Genomic DNA, 16,370 nt, shown 5'->3' with positions numbered 1-16,370 from the left:
CTGGGCTGTATTTAAGGTCCTCCTCTTCTGAACTCTGACCAGAATGACAAAGACACCTTCTGCTACATCACACAGCCAGAGAGGAGGGAAGAATAAACCCTGAACCAAAGGACTCAAATCGGACCCTGAAGACAACTGCACGTTTTTTAGGCTGCAAATAGTTTTGATTCCATGCAGGAAGATGGTCAGTGTGGTGGATAGAGTGGTATTTGTTTTCTTCGTCACAGCACAGGTAGGAATCACAGTGGTAATGAAATATCCCTGTAGGACTTTAGGTTTTAACATGGAAGTGTTTTATTATTTAATACCAGGTAGTTAAATCATTTTAAATAGTTTTATATATATTTGATGTATATTTTTATATTTTTGTTTTACTCGCAATCAGTTTAAAAATGGAGATTTACTAACTTGTGAAATACATTTTTTGTTTTTTCCATAGGTTTTTACACTAGTCTGGTGCCAGGTGTGTCCACGTCGATGCCAGTGCCCTAAAGAGCCTCCCATGTGTCCCCCTGGGGTGCCTCTGGTTCTGGATGATTGCATCTGCTGCCTGGTGTGCGCCCGTCAAAAAGGGCAGGCGTGCTCTGACATGAACCCTTGTGACACACGTAAAGGGCTCCAATGTGACTACTCAGCTGACATCCACAAGAGGACTGGTATTTGTGCAGGTGAATGGGATGATCTTAGGGCTACTACATAGATTTTTCAAAATCATAGCTTAACCCTTCATAGTTTTGTCCTCTCTTGTTGTTTTGCCTTCTTCCTCCAGCTCCCAAGGTAGCTGTGTGTGTTATAGACGGCTCTGTCTACCAGAACGGTCAGACCTTTTTCCCCAGCTGTAAGTACCAGTGCATATGCCGCGACGGGCAGGTAGCATGTGTGTCACGCTGCAACGTGGATGTTATGCTGCCTGGACCAGACTGCCCCATGCCACGCAGGATCCAGGTGCCTGGAGAGTGCTGCGAGAAGTGGGTGTGTGAGCCCCAGGCTGGGGCCAGTGCACTGGGCGGCTTTGCCATGGCAGGTGAGAAGATTGCAAGTAGGATGAAATGAGATGGGCTGTTTATACTGAGGTGTACATAAGCTGCACATTGTTTTTTGAAATTGGAGTCACTCCTCTGTGAGACACAGTGCTAAAAGGTTTTGCATATTTCTTTGACATTTTTAGAGTTAAGGTAGTAAGAACCAGGAGAAGGAGTAAAAGAAGAAATTAGAGTAAGATTTGAGGACGAGGAAGCACAGAACAAAGAGACAGTGTTGCAACATGAGTCTGGAATGTGCAACCTGAGCATGGTCTCTTAAACATGCCAAGGCACATGGTGATCACTGGCTTTTCCAGAATATGCTTTGAAGCTTTTACTTTTAGATTTCTGTCTAAACTGCCTTTCTGTGTTTCATTCAGCCTACCGTCAGGAAGAAACTGTGAGTTTTGACGCTTGGGACCGGAGCCTGAACTGCATTGAGCAGACTACAGAGTGGGGAGCGTGCTCTCAAACGTGCGGCATGGGGGTGTCCACCAGGGTCACAAATAAGAACAGCCGGTGTGAGATGGTGAAGCAGAGTCGGCTGTGTATGATTAGACCCTGCGATGAGCAGCAGGTCCAGCTGACACAGCTTGCACAACAGGTACAATCTGAGTAGAGGTTTCTTCCTTTTCTTTAGCTTGCGTAACTTGACTGCATGAGCTAATTTCACAACGACAAAGCACAAGAATGGAGTTATTTTCCAGAGCGATGTAGCGCACATTAACTGAGTTGTCGTTTCTACCGCTCCCTGCAGAGAGGCAGTAGGTGCCAGAAGATGGTGAGGAGCAGCAAAGCCATTCACCTCTCCTATAAGAACTGCACCAGCGTCCAAGCCTACAAACCTCGGTTCTGTGGCTCCTGCACAGACGGACGCTGCTGCACCCCTCACAGAACCAAAACCGCGCTGGTGGAGTTCCAGTGTGCTAATGGGAAAACTACACGGAGGCCCGTCATGGTGATCACGACGTGCGCCTGCCACCGCCACTGCCCTCGAGACAATGCTGCGTGGCCGCCCTCAGAGCTGGGTTACACTGGCATGCGAATATAGATCAGGGAGTACCCAAAAGTTTATTAGTGAGATCACAATTATCACCAGAGTGTGGCTAATGACTGTTTTAAAACCATCTATATCTTTAGTATAAATGAAGAACTATACACACTATATTCAATAGAGCCATAATTTGGGACATGTACACATCTGACATCTGTCCATTGTGGTACATGTATTCATGTATTCATTTTTTGATTCCCCTAGTGAGGAATTGTTTCACATCCTGTGGAAGATAAAAAATCTTTACTTTTATTAAGTACGATGAAAGCACTTAAACCTTATGACTGGAATGGATTCCATCTGATGCCTCTTCACTTTTGGAGATCAGATACAGCATACTGCAATCCTTCCATAATAGATTTGGACAGATGAGTGTAGGCTGTAAAGAGTCTTTTAAACACCCTCTATTAAAGAGGTAGAGTAGTATGATGATATACAAGCACAGGGTTGTGTCATGACTGTACGAAGCCTTTCTCCAACATAGTGTTTATTGCTAATAAACGCAAGAATACCCTGTATCAGAATAAATGTTACTGTACAGCTTGACACTTGGATTAAAATTCATATTGATAAACAGACAGAAAAGAGGAGAGTGAGAGCAAAGGTTACAACCAGAGGCGATCAGTAACCTTTTCTCCCACCGTGAGACACGTTTTTGAAATAGCTGAACTGTTTACTTTGGACATGGTTGCAAACAAAAGCTCAACCGGTGAAAGAGAGTTCACTGTGGTGTCTAAGTGCCATTTCTAACATTGTCTTGAAATCTTGCCTCTGTTTTAAATGTACGCTTTTTATTTCTAGTGGACTTGTTTCTGTAGTTTTATTTAAAGTAGTGCACGTAACAGCTATTTTGATCATGACAAAAGTTTTGTAAATACTTGCTGTGTAGCCTGTTTGACCGAGTGTGTATTGAATACACAGTTAACTGGTAATATTAAACACAAATTGTATATATTTTTTCTGCTTGATCCTTTTCAGCTTCTTTTTGTACGTTTCTGAACAAAAATTGCAAATCCCAGCATTTGAAATAAAGGTGTATTTTTTTGTATGAAAGCTTTGTTCTTTTTATTGCCATGCAATGATAAAATCTGCATTTGGAATCATTCTTACTCTTGGGATGAAGGTAGGATAAAATATCATTTTCAATTGGTTTGAGCAAAATGTGAAACACATGCAAGTTTTTAATATAAAACTTGCAGCTTGCGAATAAAGCTTGCAGGACACAGCGTGCCACTGATAGAATAGAATAGCCTTTATTGTCATTGTACAGAGTACAACGAAATTGGAGAGCCACTCCCTTGGTGCAAGATAAATAATAAATATAAATGTAAAATATAAAAAGTACAATAAAATAATCGCAAGTACTCAAACGATATATACAGGATAGCAGCATTAATATAATGACAGTATGAATAGCAGCATAATATAATGGCAGTGACGGTACGGTATAGCTAAGCAGGTTCAATTGTTTTTGTGCTTATTTACTACGGTGATAGCTCTGGGAAAGAAGCTATCCCTGAATCTGTTTGTCCTGGTTTTATGTGACCTGTACCGTCAGCCTGACGGTAATAGTTCAAACAGTTGATTGCTGGGGTGAGAGTGGTCCTTGATGATATTGCCAGCTCTGCTGAGGTACCGAGAGTTTGCAGTGACCTCCAGGCTGGGCAGAGAGCAGCCAGTGATCTGTGGGCTGTGTTCACTGGCTGCTCTCTGATGCTGCTGAATGCGTGGTAGATCCACATCTGCTGTACTTGATGTCTACGGGAAATTGTTACGTGACTATGTCAGACTCTGGATTTGCAAACTATTACTTGACTGACAATGGCTGCTCTACATTAAGAAGAAGAATTTAGAATTTGGTAATATAGTTTGAGAACCCACAAATTCAAATGACAAAAATAGGCTTTTTCCCAGAAATAAATTGACATATTTTATTTTTCAGGCACGTGTTTTGGGAAATACCTCTTCCAAAGGATTCCCTTTTGAAACGTTAAGATGTCTGTGTTGGGACCTGGGAATTACCAAACCCTGTGAACTCTGCTGACAGTGGGAGGTGGCTCTTTGACCTCTCTCCATGAACCCAACCTGGGCGGTCATAATGGAAAAGCCTAATATTCCCTGTGGGACTCCCACAGTTTCCTAAAATACCTCCTCAGTGGAAACTTTAGTTCATAGCTCAAATCAGCGGGGGCTGACAGTGTGGTCGGTGCTTCTGATTGCATTATTTTTGCTGTCCAGAGGTGTGTGGAGATGTGTGGTTTTAACATGTGGCTATAGGATTTTAAGCTTGTTATGTTGTAGTCAGTTGTATTTACTCTAAAAAAAAATTTTTATTGATATGAATACGAATTTTTTGAGGGATTTGCATAGAAAAAGTGAATGGATTCCATCTTATGCGAAATAGACCAGAAAACCAGTAACATGTAAAGAACAATACAGTAACAACTTGAAAAACATGCAGAATACAATTTAAAATCTTAGGTCAATACAGTATCACTGACATAAAGAAACCTTTTATGTATCAACACTGTATCAGTTATTATTATTTCAGCTTGTATAATGTTCTTAGTTCAGCATGCTGGCATGATACTGACATTAACACTATAACTGGGGCTATTGGGAATGTCAGCAGGACTGACCATGAGGCTGCCTTGCAAATAGAAATTTTGAGCTGATAATGCAAAATGAAAAGTTATCTTTCATTATGGTTATCTTAGAAATTTCTCTCCAGTTAATTATATGGCAGAGCTGCTAAATATAAAATCTTGAACATTAATTTCTGAGCAGCGAACAAATTGCTTTTACCTTAAGTCTCCAAGGAGCTTTAATTTTTCTTAAAAATTGAAAATAAAACCCAATGTGGTGGTTTAGCTACATTAAGTACTGTTTAGTTGTACTGTATACAGTATTTCATCTGACTTTAGTGATTTGTGAACGTATGAGGGGGTATTAGAAAGCGTGAGCATATTGCTCCCCCAAGTGGTGTTACCATGCTCTTGAAAACCTAATGTGAATCATTTTTCATGTCGTGCAATAATAATGTACTCAAAAATGATAATATTACAGCTGTAAAAGCATTTATTGTGATTTTCTGACATTTTCTATATAAAGTTCCATCATATTGTTGCACATGGTTAAGTGGCAGATTCCTTCATCACTACGCAGCTGGAAGCACACTGACCACAGCTTGTTAGTCTTCCAGCTCATACAGGAAAAGATATCCATCTCTGTGAAGAGTAACGATGAGAGAAAAAAAAAAATTTTTATATATATATATATATATATATATATATATATATATATATATATATATATATATAGCTTTAAGAAATACTCTTGAAAAACATTTTTAGTAGGAAGTTTAAAAAGTAGTAAATTAAAAAGCAAAGGTCAACATCATTGTTGCCAAGCATCCAGCACTGAAAGGAAATCACATCAGTGGTAGGATTAGATTAGTCCTCTCGTTCATTCAATGACGTCCAATATGAAATTAGAAACACGAATATCAAAACAAACATCCAGTATAAACGATTTGATTCTGGATCTTGAAAAATTTCTCGGAACTTCCGTTGCAGCCTCTGTACACAGCTGAGTTCCTCAAAAGGACGAAAGAACAGGAAAATCCTCTCGCTGAAGTTGCAGCCAGTAACAGAGTACACTATCATTGCATTGTCTGGATCATAGAAGAACAAGCATCCCTGCTCATAATCTACAAACACCATGACTCTTTCAGGCCTTCTTCTTAAAACAGGCATTTGCAGGCATTGTTGACATCTGCAGTAGTTACTTCCTGACCTTACAATCCAATTTCCATTCCTGGGGTTTGGTCTGAATTTCTTTTGTCTTTGCATCGACTCCGGGACAACTCCTAAAACCCAGCCGGTCTGCCCTCCAACATGAACCTCGTAGTAAAATCTCCCTTCAGACAAGCCCTTATTTTCAGAGATGTAGGAATAGCCACCGATATGCCGTGGCTCCTCAGTGAGAAAAGAAAAAGGAGGAGGACCTACTATCTGATTAGGCACTTTTTCTTTTGCTTTACCTTTGCTTTTCTTCTTCCTCCGTGTTTTCAGTTTTATCCTCTGATAATTCTGTGCTTGTTCTTGCTTAATTTCTGGCTCTTCTAATTTTTTCTTCCCCATCTGAGCTCTTTTATCTACATATTCTTCCTCCAAAGGGACAGTATCGTGAGCGCTGTGTTCCGTACACAGGGTACAAACACGAGTCTGCTCTGTCCTACAGAAGAGCTCTAAAATTTTGTTGTGTTTTGTGCATATTTTGTCCTCCAGGTCATGCACAGGATTAGTCAGTCTGTGTCTTTTTAAGGCAGCGACTCTCTTATGAGGCTCTAAATGTGTCTCACAGAAAGAAGCCAAACAGACTAAACAGGTTTTAGAGGCTCTGAACTTATTGCCAGAGCAATAATCACATGGCACCTGTCCAGGTGGGAGTGGAGAATTATTCTCAGCTGTTACAGGGAGCGTCTTAAAATTCTCCACAACCTCCCTGAATCCGGTGTTGACACGAAGTTTGAGCCCTTTGTTGAACTTCTCGTTGCACAGTGGACACTGACGTTGCTCTTTGTCTTTCCAGTGTTTGGTGAGACAGGCTTTGCAGAAGTTGTGTCCACATGGAATAGAAACAGGCTCAGTGAAGACATCCAGGCAGATGGAGCACTGGAGCTGATCTTCTGTCAGAAAACTGCTGGCTGCGGCCATTCCTGGAGCATGAGTTTGAAATCTATTGAGTATCAATAATAATACCTATTATTAATTCATAGAATTACTAATATGAGCCATTACACACCAGAAAAATAACAAAACAAGGCTAAAAACATGATCATAGAGTGACCCCGATGCTGCTGTCAACTAAACTTCCACGTAAAAGTCTAATCAACAAGTTTTAATCATTCACTTTACTTTGAATAAACATAATTAAATGGATGTTATTAAAGGACTTGATCCTTACCTTCCTGGACACAAATTCTTATTTGTTCTGCTGCCTCTTTAAAACAAACTATGCTGCCTTTAAAAGTTTGACTTTCGACTGCGCTGCAATGCTCACTTTCATTTCCTTATAAACGATTGAAATGTGCTCCTCCTCCCCTGACTCACACTCACAGGGAACAAGTCCAGGTTTAACTGGTGAAGTATTGTTGGCATCCACATGGCATGAAAAGTATGCATGTAAAAATGTACTATAAAAACAACAAACTATAAGCAGAATTCAAAGTATTAAAATACTCATCCTAGTTTTCTACATAAACCAGGGGAGCTGAGCCCCGCCTTGTATGCAGACCTGTTTCCTGTCTTTGTACACAAACTGCTCTGTTTGCTTTCATTTCCTTGTAAATGATGCGAAAGTAGCTCCATGCTCTGCTGAGTAACACTCCCTTTGACTTGTTTATTTATGACCCTCACCTCTTAACAGCCCTGAAAAGCAAATAATGACATTAAATGACTGAGAGCATGAGTTATATAAGCACTACTGTCTTTAATTATCTCTTACTGCAATCACTAAATTAACTTATTTACAAAAGCCACGAGAAGCGACTTTGAGTGTCTTAATCTTGAAAAACTCTCTTCTTGTAGCAAGCAAGTGGTTACTTGTACAGCCTCTGTTCTTAAAGGGTTAACTTCCACAGCTATGTTTGTGTGTTTCGCTCACAGGAATGAACTATTGTGCAATATTCCTTCCTTTGCCTGCACATTTGACTGAAGTTCTTGTTTCTAATTGTGGTTGCCTGAGTTTTAAAACCACCCAGAAACAGATAGTGCAAAGTTGTACTTGGTCAACAAGTTATATGATAATGTTTTATTTTCTTCTATAAAACCAAAGGTAAGCACTTTACACACTTTAAGTGCTACCAGCATGACTATAATCCGTTTTGTTTTATTTTTTTCATTTCAGTATCAGATTCCATTTGGCACCAGCATGTCACACTGACAGCTGGCTTCTCATATATTTGTATAGCTTTGTGCCAGTCAGTTGTCCAGCTGCCATTAACTTAATCTCCCAGCCCCCTTTTCACCATTCAGCATCATGCCACCCCTTTATCCATATGCACAAATCTCAATTGCAAGCTAACCAGTAAATATGTCTGGTCTTTCTAATGTCCATCCAGCATCTGCTACATGTAGACAAGAACTACTTTCCATTTGGGTGGAGTAGATCCAGCATCCTTGTGGTGTGCACGCTGACTCACTTATATGGCTTACTGGAACACATATCTAATTTGTTTCAGCTGTGCTTTTCCTGTAATCAAAGTAAAAGAAAAAATATTTTTGACGGGAAAATTTTTTGTAAGTTAGTAGAAATATGAGAGGATGAGAAGGCAGGAAACACGAAAGAACAGGTGAAAGGATAGACGGGCTCAGTCATGTAAGCCATGAGGGCATGGAGTGGCAATGAAACTTTTATTGAAACTATGTACCTGTGGTTTCTAATATAACTGCTGAGAACAAGATATATTTACCAAGAGTGTCCTAAACTATCAGGAGTGCTTGTTTTGTTTGCCAAACCATGTGCAGGTAAAATTAAAATTAACCCTAAATAACAAATCATTTATTTTGCTTAAACCTTTTTTTTTTTTTTTAAATGCTGCTAAATTGCTGCTTATTTTTTGTTTCTGTCGGACTAATAAGGCTTTACATCAAGTTATTGTGTATCAACACATAAACACCACTGAACTGATACTACTGAATGGCCCCCAGATCAGGGGCGGATCTAGAGGAATTTTTTTTAGGGTGACATGGAAAACAAATGGGGTGGCAAAATCAAAGCCTTTAAAAAAACCCAAAACAAACCAAACAAAAACAAAAACACACATATGCAGGTGTTACATATGGTTAAAACGATTCAAATACAGTAATTATACACATTTCATATAAATATGATCTATAACGTAATTATTTTCTGTACCCCACATAATTAAACATTTCAGTTACATAAAACATGTGAATTTTGATTTTATGTACTGTATAGCCTGTATAATAAATAAGTATGTAGCCCAATAAGTATATAATCCAGAAAGCTACACAACATGGGGTGGTTTATTTACAAACAAGTCTAACTTAAGTTTTACACTATTTTTTGTTAGAAATAATCAAATTGTTACATGTTTAAATTTACACAAAGTGTTAGAAATCTGAATTTAGTTATTTTTTCATTGACATACTATATTAACATAACTGATATGGAATCACACAAAAAACAAAGTCCTAGTAGTAGTTATATTTTTTTACTGTAAAAACCACAGACATGTTTAATAAATTATTTTCATAACTTGAAATGCAAATATAAATTGTAAATTTTGAAAACTTATGCACAAATTTTGTAAACAAAGTTATATGCAACTATTTATCTAAAAATGCAGCTAATGCATCTGGCGGTTTGTTGTTTGTTTTTTTATACAACCATATAAAAAAAAAAAAGAAATACTGCTATAACTAAAATGAGAGAACAATCAGGTGTCACAATAAGATGACCCACAAATTATTTGTGACAGTAAAAATAAAATAAAATAAATAAATAGTGCGTCCGCCTCAAGACAGTGGAGACACCACAGGGATAAACCCTGCGGGCCTGACAACAGGTGTATCACTCCACCTGGAGACAGTGTTTACATGACAATCTGCATTTGTAACATTCATTAGTGCCCTCACTGACACACAAAACAAAACAACGAATACAAAACACACTAACCATACACTCCACGCTTAACGTCACAAATCTCCCACATCTCAAAACTCGCTGTTGACATCGCTCTCTCGCTCTCTCCTTGCTCTCTTCTTAAACAATTGGTGTATACTTTGAAGTCCGAACTTTCAACACAAGCTCAAATGGAGACTCAGCGTGGCTGCAGCTTGTTGCTATATCAGCTAAAATCAGTCAGGTGTGTCCGTGGACCTCAGAGGGTTTATAAAACTCACCTTCATTCCATGTGACAAACAACCACCTGTGTGAAATCTGAAATGCCCACGGTGTTGATTCAAAATGTGATCTGGCACAATCACAGTCAGAAAACAAGAAATAAATCCGGTCGGCACTACGGGCTGAACCATTTGTTAATTGTGGAGAGGGGTTAACACTATGTAATATATTCAGTTTTATAATTTATATTCAGTGTTAATAATAACTAGGCTCAAAGTGTTAATGCTATCTTATTTTGATAAACAACTCTGTCATATGTAACACTTGGGTGGAAATAGGGATGGCAAGAAATCATTTTGCCACCATTCTAGATCCGCCCCTGCCCAAGATCTGCGAGAAGATCCCCCAAGACACCAACTGTGTATCATTAGGAGCACCATCAGGTATGCACACATGCATGTGGGGGCCATACAAACTAACATTTTGAGTTACTGGACTACTGGTAATGGACTAGCCTGCTGCATCATTTTCCCCCTTTGATTTGGTTGATAATTTTCATTTCCGTCAAACAATGTGGCATCATTTCATCCCTAACACATTACTCAGTCCATATCAGTACATTTATCCAGCATGATTTTCTTTCCCATTCAGATCTCAAGCGTTCATTTAATTGATTTGAGAAGTGTATTTTACAAAATCCTGATCTTTTTTTCTTTGTCTATGAGGAGCGTGTCCTCATTTTGTTTTGGACAAGCATAAAGATGTATGTGCCACCAAGCATGGACAAAGGCAATGGTCATTCCCACCATGTTTTTCCCTGTATAAGCTTTATATAGGAAAACTGACATGTCAGTCTTAAAGCAGCAAACTTAAAAAGGTTTTCTCAGTGTACTCGATTCTCATTCCAGCTAAAACTAATAGATAAAAAATGTATTGGTGAAGCAATATGATGACTATACATGTTTCTGTAAAGCTGAGGTAAGGCCATGTCTCTCACTGAGTCGCATCAGCTCTATAAGCTTTTTGAAAATTGACAGTGAAAGGTTTTTCTCAACAGTTAAGTGCCTCATTTGTTGTATGTTTCATTTCATAATGCACCAAATATATTAGTTTTTCCTGCTTGGCACCCAGACTGCAGGGATCTGATTATACATGCAGAATGCGGTTTGGCATTGTCTTACTGAATTAAGCAAGGTCTTCCCCTGGAAAAAAGCATTTGTCCCTCCAAAACTTGTATATATCATTCGGCATTAATGGTTATTCATGTTATTCATGCCATGTGCATTAATGCCCATAGATGCTGCTTTTTAGACTGTGGGCTGCTTTTTAAACTTATGGACTGATAGCAAGCTGGATGGTCGTCTCTTGTGATTTCCTAAAAGATATTTTCACATTTTATTCATCATATCACCAAACAGTTATCTCCCCCCTTTTTTTTAAATTTATGTTTTATTAATCACAGTGGGGGGAAACAAAACAAAACCAAACTAACAAACCAGAACATACAATGAGATTATACAAAATCGGGCCTCCCATTTTGTACATATTTCAACCATTTCAACCAGTAATCCTCAAATGTGTCCGCCTGCAACTTTAGTCTAAAAGTTATTCTTTCCATAACAAAATAGTATATATCACATCAATCCACTCATTTATAGTAGGAGTATCCTCCTTAAGCCAACGGCGGGTTATGGCCTTTTTGGAAGCTACCAACAGCACACTGAACAAATATTTATCCGGTTTGCATAGATTAAGACTCTCTAAGTTACCCGGGTACAATACTGCAAAATGAAATTGTATTTTCTTTTGAAAGATTGTTTCCAGGACTTTATGTATTTCCTTCAAAAATGGAACCACACGAGGACATTCCCATAAAATGTGGAAATGATTTGCTGCTGCATGTCCACACTGCCTCCAGCATGTTGTGTTATGAGAATAATTGGATTTTTGAGCCGGGGTATTAAAATAACGAATTACATTCTTCCAACTGAATTCCCTCCACGAGGCGGAGCTTGTTACCGACCACTGCTGCCTACAGATCCCATCCCATTCCTCTCCTGTTAGGGATAGATTACCCTCTGTTTCCCATCTTGCTTTAACATATCTCGTATCATGACCCCTTAGATTGGTCAGTGAACAATATAATTTGGAAATAAGTTTTTGATAGGGTGCATCTCTATATGCATTCTCGAATATATAAATAATTTCTTCATTCCCAGTCGATAACTGGGGATGTTTTACCAAAAAAAAAACAAAAAACCCAGTTATCTCCCTTGCGTAGCTGTGGCTTTCAGAAATGTCTCTGTGCCCTTGAAATGGTTTCCTCTACAGAATTACATGTATTAATAGGCCAGACACAACAGCCATTCAGTAGAATTTAGATAATTTTTAATCTCCAAATTCTTTTCACTTGTTTTGTTGAAAAATGCTTTATTTAATTATAGCATTATGCATCTTTCCTGGTCTTTAGCTTCCTATTTTTCAACTTGTCAGCTGAAACATGTTGCAGCTGACAAGTTTTTTTAAACACAGCATCCATGCTTTTAGGGTCAAATAGGCCTAGTAGGGAGGATTAGCCTAGTAAAACTAGAGATGGATGATGAAGAAAAGCTGAAGAGAGATGGGGAAAAAGATATACCAAAGTGAGCTTTACGAATGAGTGTGGTTTTTTTCCCCCTTGGGGCCATTGGTGGCCCTGAATGAATAAATGATTCAATAAAAAGTGAAATAATAGTAATAATAATAAAAAAACAAAGCTCAAAACAAGATCGGGACACATGTGCGTCCAGTAAGTCTTCATCTGACTGCTTCCCCCTCTTAATTATCGCCAGAAAGCCAGTTCACAGACCCACAACACAGAACATGTGCGTTTGTGTGTAACCACACCTCTGTGCAGCTGCTCTCTGATGCACTGAAAACAAAATGTGCAATCAAGTCGCCGGGTGAGGAGGGATATAAAAAAGATTTATTAACACCTTTAAGTACCATCACCTTTAAAAAGATAGCACTCTCTCCCTCTCTGTTTCTTTGTTTGTTTTGAAGGTCATTATCACAACAAAGATTGTACATTTCACGTGACAGCTCATTTCCATATAAAAGTAAAAATCGCTTGTATTGCCTACACCTCATTAAACTAAAAATATTCTTTGTATTTCTGTTGCAGTCTCTTGCTCACAGTTAATCATGTCTTTAGTGCAGCTCAGTAGTAATGATCTGACATAGTTTTTAGGGCAGGCTTGTAGGGAAGCTTGTTTCCCACACTGCACAGCATTCCTACATATTTCCATAACTGAACAACTTTTAATGACACGTTTTAACTTAATCCCAAACACAATCTAGTTGTGCACATATGGCACAAAACCGAGGTTAAATACTCTACATTAGCAGTCTGCGGCCAAGTCATACATTCACTAAATCGCCAAAGAGGCTCTAGTATTTAGTATTTAAAGGCGTCACCGGTAGGTGTCGTAGCAACATTTCTAATAGTTTAGTGTGACACTGTGGTCTACTTCAGCACGTTTCAGCACTTGAGCAGCTGTGAGTAATATCCACAGCCAGACAGCTGCGGAGCTAAAGACGTTTACATTAAACATTGTTCTTGTTCTCAGTATTCCAGCTTTTACTGACACGCAGTCAGGAGTTGGTGATGAGATGAAACTGATTTTGTCTCAGCCTCAATGTCAGTCACTCACTAGACTTGAACACAGGGGTTAAGCCTGTGAAGAAAGGTCCGCCTGACCAGCGATGCTCCGAGAAGCTCCGGTCACTATGCTGACATCTCCAGCTGCGCTCTCAAGGTCTGAGCTGACTGACTTTTTTTTCAGCTTTCTGGATCGTGTGTGATTGACAGGGCGTAAGGACGTCCTTTGATAATAGTAGACAAAGCAAAGCCTTAGAGGGAGGCCTTCCTTGACAGAGTTTCAGAGAAAAACGTGCTCCCTCTCTTCTTTCGTTCTTCGAAACAACAAAACCCGCACAGGCGCATTCCTGTACGCGCGTAAAACCTTCTCACTTCACCCACGGAAAAACGGGCTATCGTAGAAGACTGGAACCCACTAGACACTTGAAAGACTGGAAATTAGTTCTAGTCATATATATGATTCATCTTATTATTAATATTATTTAAATATGTCTTTAAAAATCTAGCGCCGTGGAAAAAAATGCAAATTTTCCGTGACTTCAGTTCCATCTTACCCAAGAGCGCACAAAACAAAAATATTCTACTCCACAAATTACATTTTCTTTTCCTGCCAGTGTAAAAGATTCGTAAAGCCCACTCTAACATGACAGTAGTGTAGGCACATATCATGGTAGTCTTGTCGGTTCTGAATTAGCTGGAATAGATGAGAAGTGAATTTTTGCCTAATCTTCCCGGTGTTTGTTTACCTCTGTGGTTAGCGTGTTTTACAAGAAGTTGGCAAATGATGTACACATTTTGTACAAGCGGGATCTGGAGATGGGATCGGCTGACGGCGGGGGGAGGAAAACTCCACCCAGCAGATAGGATCTTGGGCAGGCAGAGCGGAGGGGGAGTTTGCGCTGAAAGAGCTCGGGCTGGTCGGACGGGACGCTCGATATAAGTCCTGCAGAAAACTTCAGAGGGGGCAAAGTCCAGCCCGGGCGAGAGGGAGATAGGGTGGAACTTGCGAGCGCACTGGGAACTAAATCACATGTGATTTTTTACAGAAATGCTCCAAAGATGGCGGTGGTAGTAGCGACTGGAGTTCCGATTGGCTCTGGAGTGCAAAAAAGTGGATTTGTGGAGGTTTTGGTGCGAGAGCAGTGGCACAAAGTTTTGGTCAACTTGAACGAGGAAGCGCTCACGTTAAGCTGTGAGAGCAACGTTAACGAGAGTGTCGATGACAATGTCAACTCTAACGGCGTTACCAACGGATCTTACCATGACAACAGTAATACCAACTCCAACAATGGCCCCCAAACTGTGCGCACCGTGTTCACGGACCTCCCGGAGCGGGTACCCGAAGCGATCGCCAACAAAAAGCGGTGCGTCAAGGTGACCAAGCAGGAAGTCGGGGGACTCGGGATTAGCATCAAAGGGGGGAAGGAGAATAAGATGCCCATCCTCATCAGTAAAATATTCAAGGGGCTCGCTGCGGACCAGACCCAGTCTCTGTATGTGGGGGACGCGATCCTGTCCGTGAACGGTATGAACCTGCGGGACGCGACCCACGACGAGGCTGTGCAGGCGTTGAAACGAGCCGGGAAAGAGGTGACTCTGGAAGGTAAGGCATACTGGAGAGGAGGCATGTGAGAGGATAAAAGAATTAGAGGAACACCTGAAAGAGAGGTAGAGGTCGGGGAACCTTTTATTGATTGACTAGATTACGGGTTGTTTTTTGGAAGCCCCTGTGAGTGTTTGTGCAAGTACAGATTTTATTTAGTGAATGAGTGAAAAGCGTACCCCGACGGTAAGAGCTAAGTGTAACATATTCCACATCAGTTTGTGTGTCAGTTTCTCAAATGTTGCGTAATATTTTTGGGATGCCCATAGGCTCACTCAAAAGACGTGAGGAGAGCAGTGCTCCTTCACTGAATGACACCGGTAATGTCGGAAGAACCTCTGGCTCCACATGGTTGCCTTTTTAGACTCAGGTTTCTCGATCATGTCCATTAGACACATTTTTTATTTTCTACTTTCCAGTTAATTACAGTCACTTGTCACTCACTTGTTACATTAATAGAATGTGCAGGAAAAAAGAAAAGAACCGGGAAAAACACTGCTTCCACTTTGACCTCTGCTGTAGGATGTAATTTATTTTACATTAAAGAAGAGAGGTGCTGGTTGTCATACCTGGGAAAGTAAATATTATTCCAGCAGCCGATATTAATTCACCCTGTTTATATCAAATTAGATTGCAGTCACCTTAGTCTTGAACAACACTGGCATTTGGTGCTGTTTTATTACATAATTTGGAAACAGGTTACAGACTGATTGCCTTTTGCAGAAAAGAATAATTGAGATTAAGGAAATAGGTATTATGCAACTAGATGTGCCATGGGACAATCATGCAACATCAAACTCATATCTTTTCCCTTCCTCTGGCCTTTTTTGCTTCCTCAAATGTGCAGCCTGTTCATTTTTTTTTTTACAGTTGCTTTCAGCTAAAATATCAAGATGTAGATCAAGATTAGGCTGTGGGTAGCCACACTGAGAAAGGTGAAGACCATTTTACTACACACAGACACACGTGCACACACACACACGCACACGCATTCCTTCATACAGGAAACTGTTGCACATAAGTGCCTACTTCTCAGTTCTTTCATTCCTGTCCCTAAGAGGACTCTTGGACCCAAGACAATGAGAACAAAGTGTCTCTCTCTCTCTCTCTCCCATACACATGTGCACACGACTCTCTCTCATCTCAGATACACAAACACGGTGATCACACTCCTCATGG

General features: G+C 39.9%; 3 protein-coding genes across 4 annotated transcripts in view; 2 read left to right on the top strand and 1 right to left on the bottom strand.

Annotated features, from left to right (window-relative positions):
• Window positions 1-30: 30 nt before the first annotated feature.
• LOC146658595 (CCN family member 3-like) lies at window positions 31-3,032 on the top strand. Its single transcript, XM_085422272.1, has 5 exons — window positions 31-232; window positions 440-668; window positions 770-1,024; window positions 1,403-1,626; window positions 1,780-3,032. Exons 1-5 carry the CDS (start codon window positions 182-184, stop codon window positions 2,071-2,073), a joined length of 1,053 nt encoding a protein of 350 aa, XP_085278398.1. The 5' UTR covers window positions 31-181; the 3' UTR covers window positions 2,074-3,032.
• Window positions 3,033-5,394: 2,362 nt separating this feature from the next.
• Window positions 5,395-9,311, bottom strand: LOC146658594 (nuclear factor 7, ovary-like). 2 transcript variants are annotated; one of them, XM_085421703.1, is made up of 2 exons: window positions 7,045-9,311; window positions 5,395-6,816 (listed from the first exon to the last, which is right to left on the bottom strand). In XM_085421703.1, the coding sequence occupies exon 2, from the start codon at window positions 6,792-6,794 to the stop codon at window positions 5,529-5,531; it is 1,266 nt and encodes a 421-aa protein (XP_085277829.1). In that variant the 5' UTR covers window positions 6,795-6,816; window positions 7,045-9,311; the 3' UTR covers window positions 5,395-5,528. The 2 variants fall into 2 exon arrangements, with proteins under 2 accessions (XP_085277829.1, XP_085277828.1); XM_085421702.1 differs by having other exon boundaries at window positions 5,395-6,796.
• A 5,150-nt stretch (window positions 9,312-14,461) lies between these two features.
• The window catches only part of sntb1 (syntrophin, basic 1), a 38,523-nt gene continuing 36,614 nt past the window's right edge, over window positions 14,462-16,370 (top strand). Inside the window, exon 1 of the mRNA XM_085422271.1 lies at window positions 14,462-15,191. Within this exon, the coding sequence (XP_085278397.1) occupies window positions 14,648-15,191 (544 nt within the window). The 5' untranslated portion in view covers window positions 14,462-14,647. The remainder of the gene's footprint in view (window positions 15,192-16,370) is intronic.

This window comes from Rhamphochromis longiceps, linkage group LG11, assembly GCF_057381845.1.
Source record: "Rhamphochromis longiceps isolate RC_006_pf linkage group LG11, R_longiceps_female_GT1.1, whole genome shotgun sequence".
Taxonomy (NCBI): Eukaryota; Metazoa; Chordata; class Actinopteri; order Cichliformes; family Cichlidae; genus Rhamphochromis; species Rhamphochromis longiceps.
This window is presented reverse-complemented; position numbering and strand designations above follow the sequence as displayed.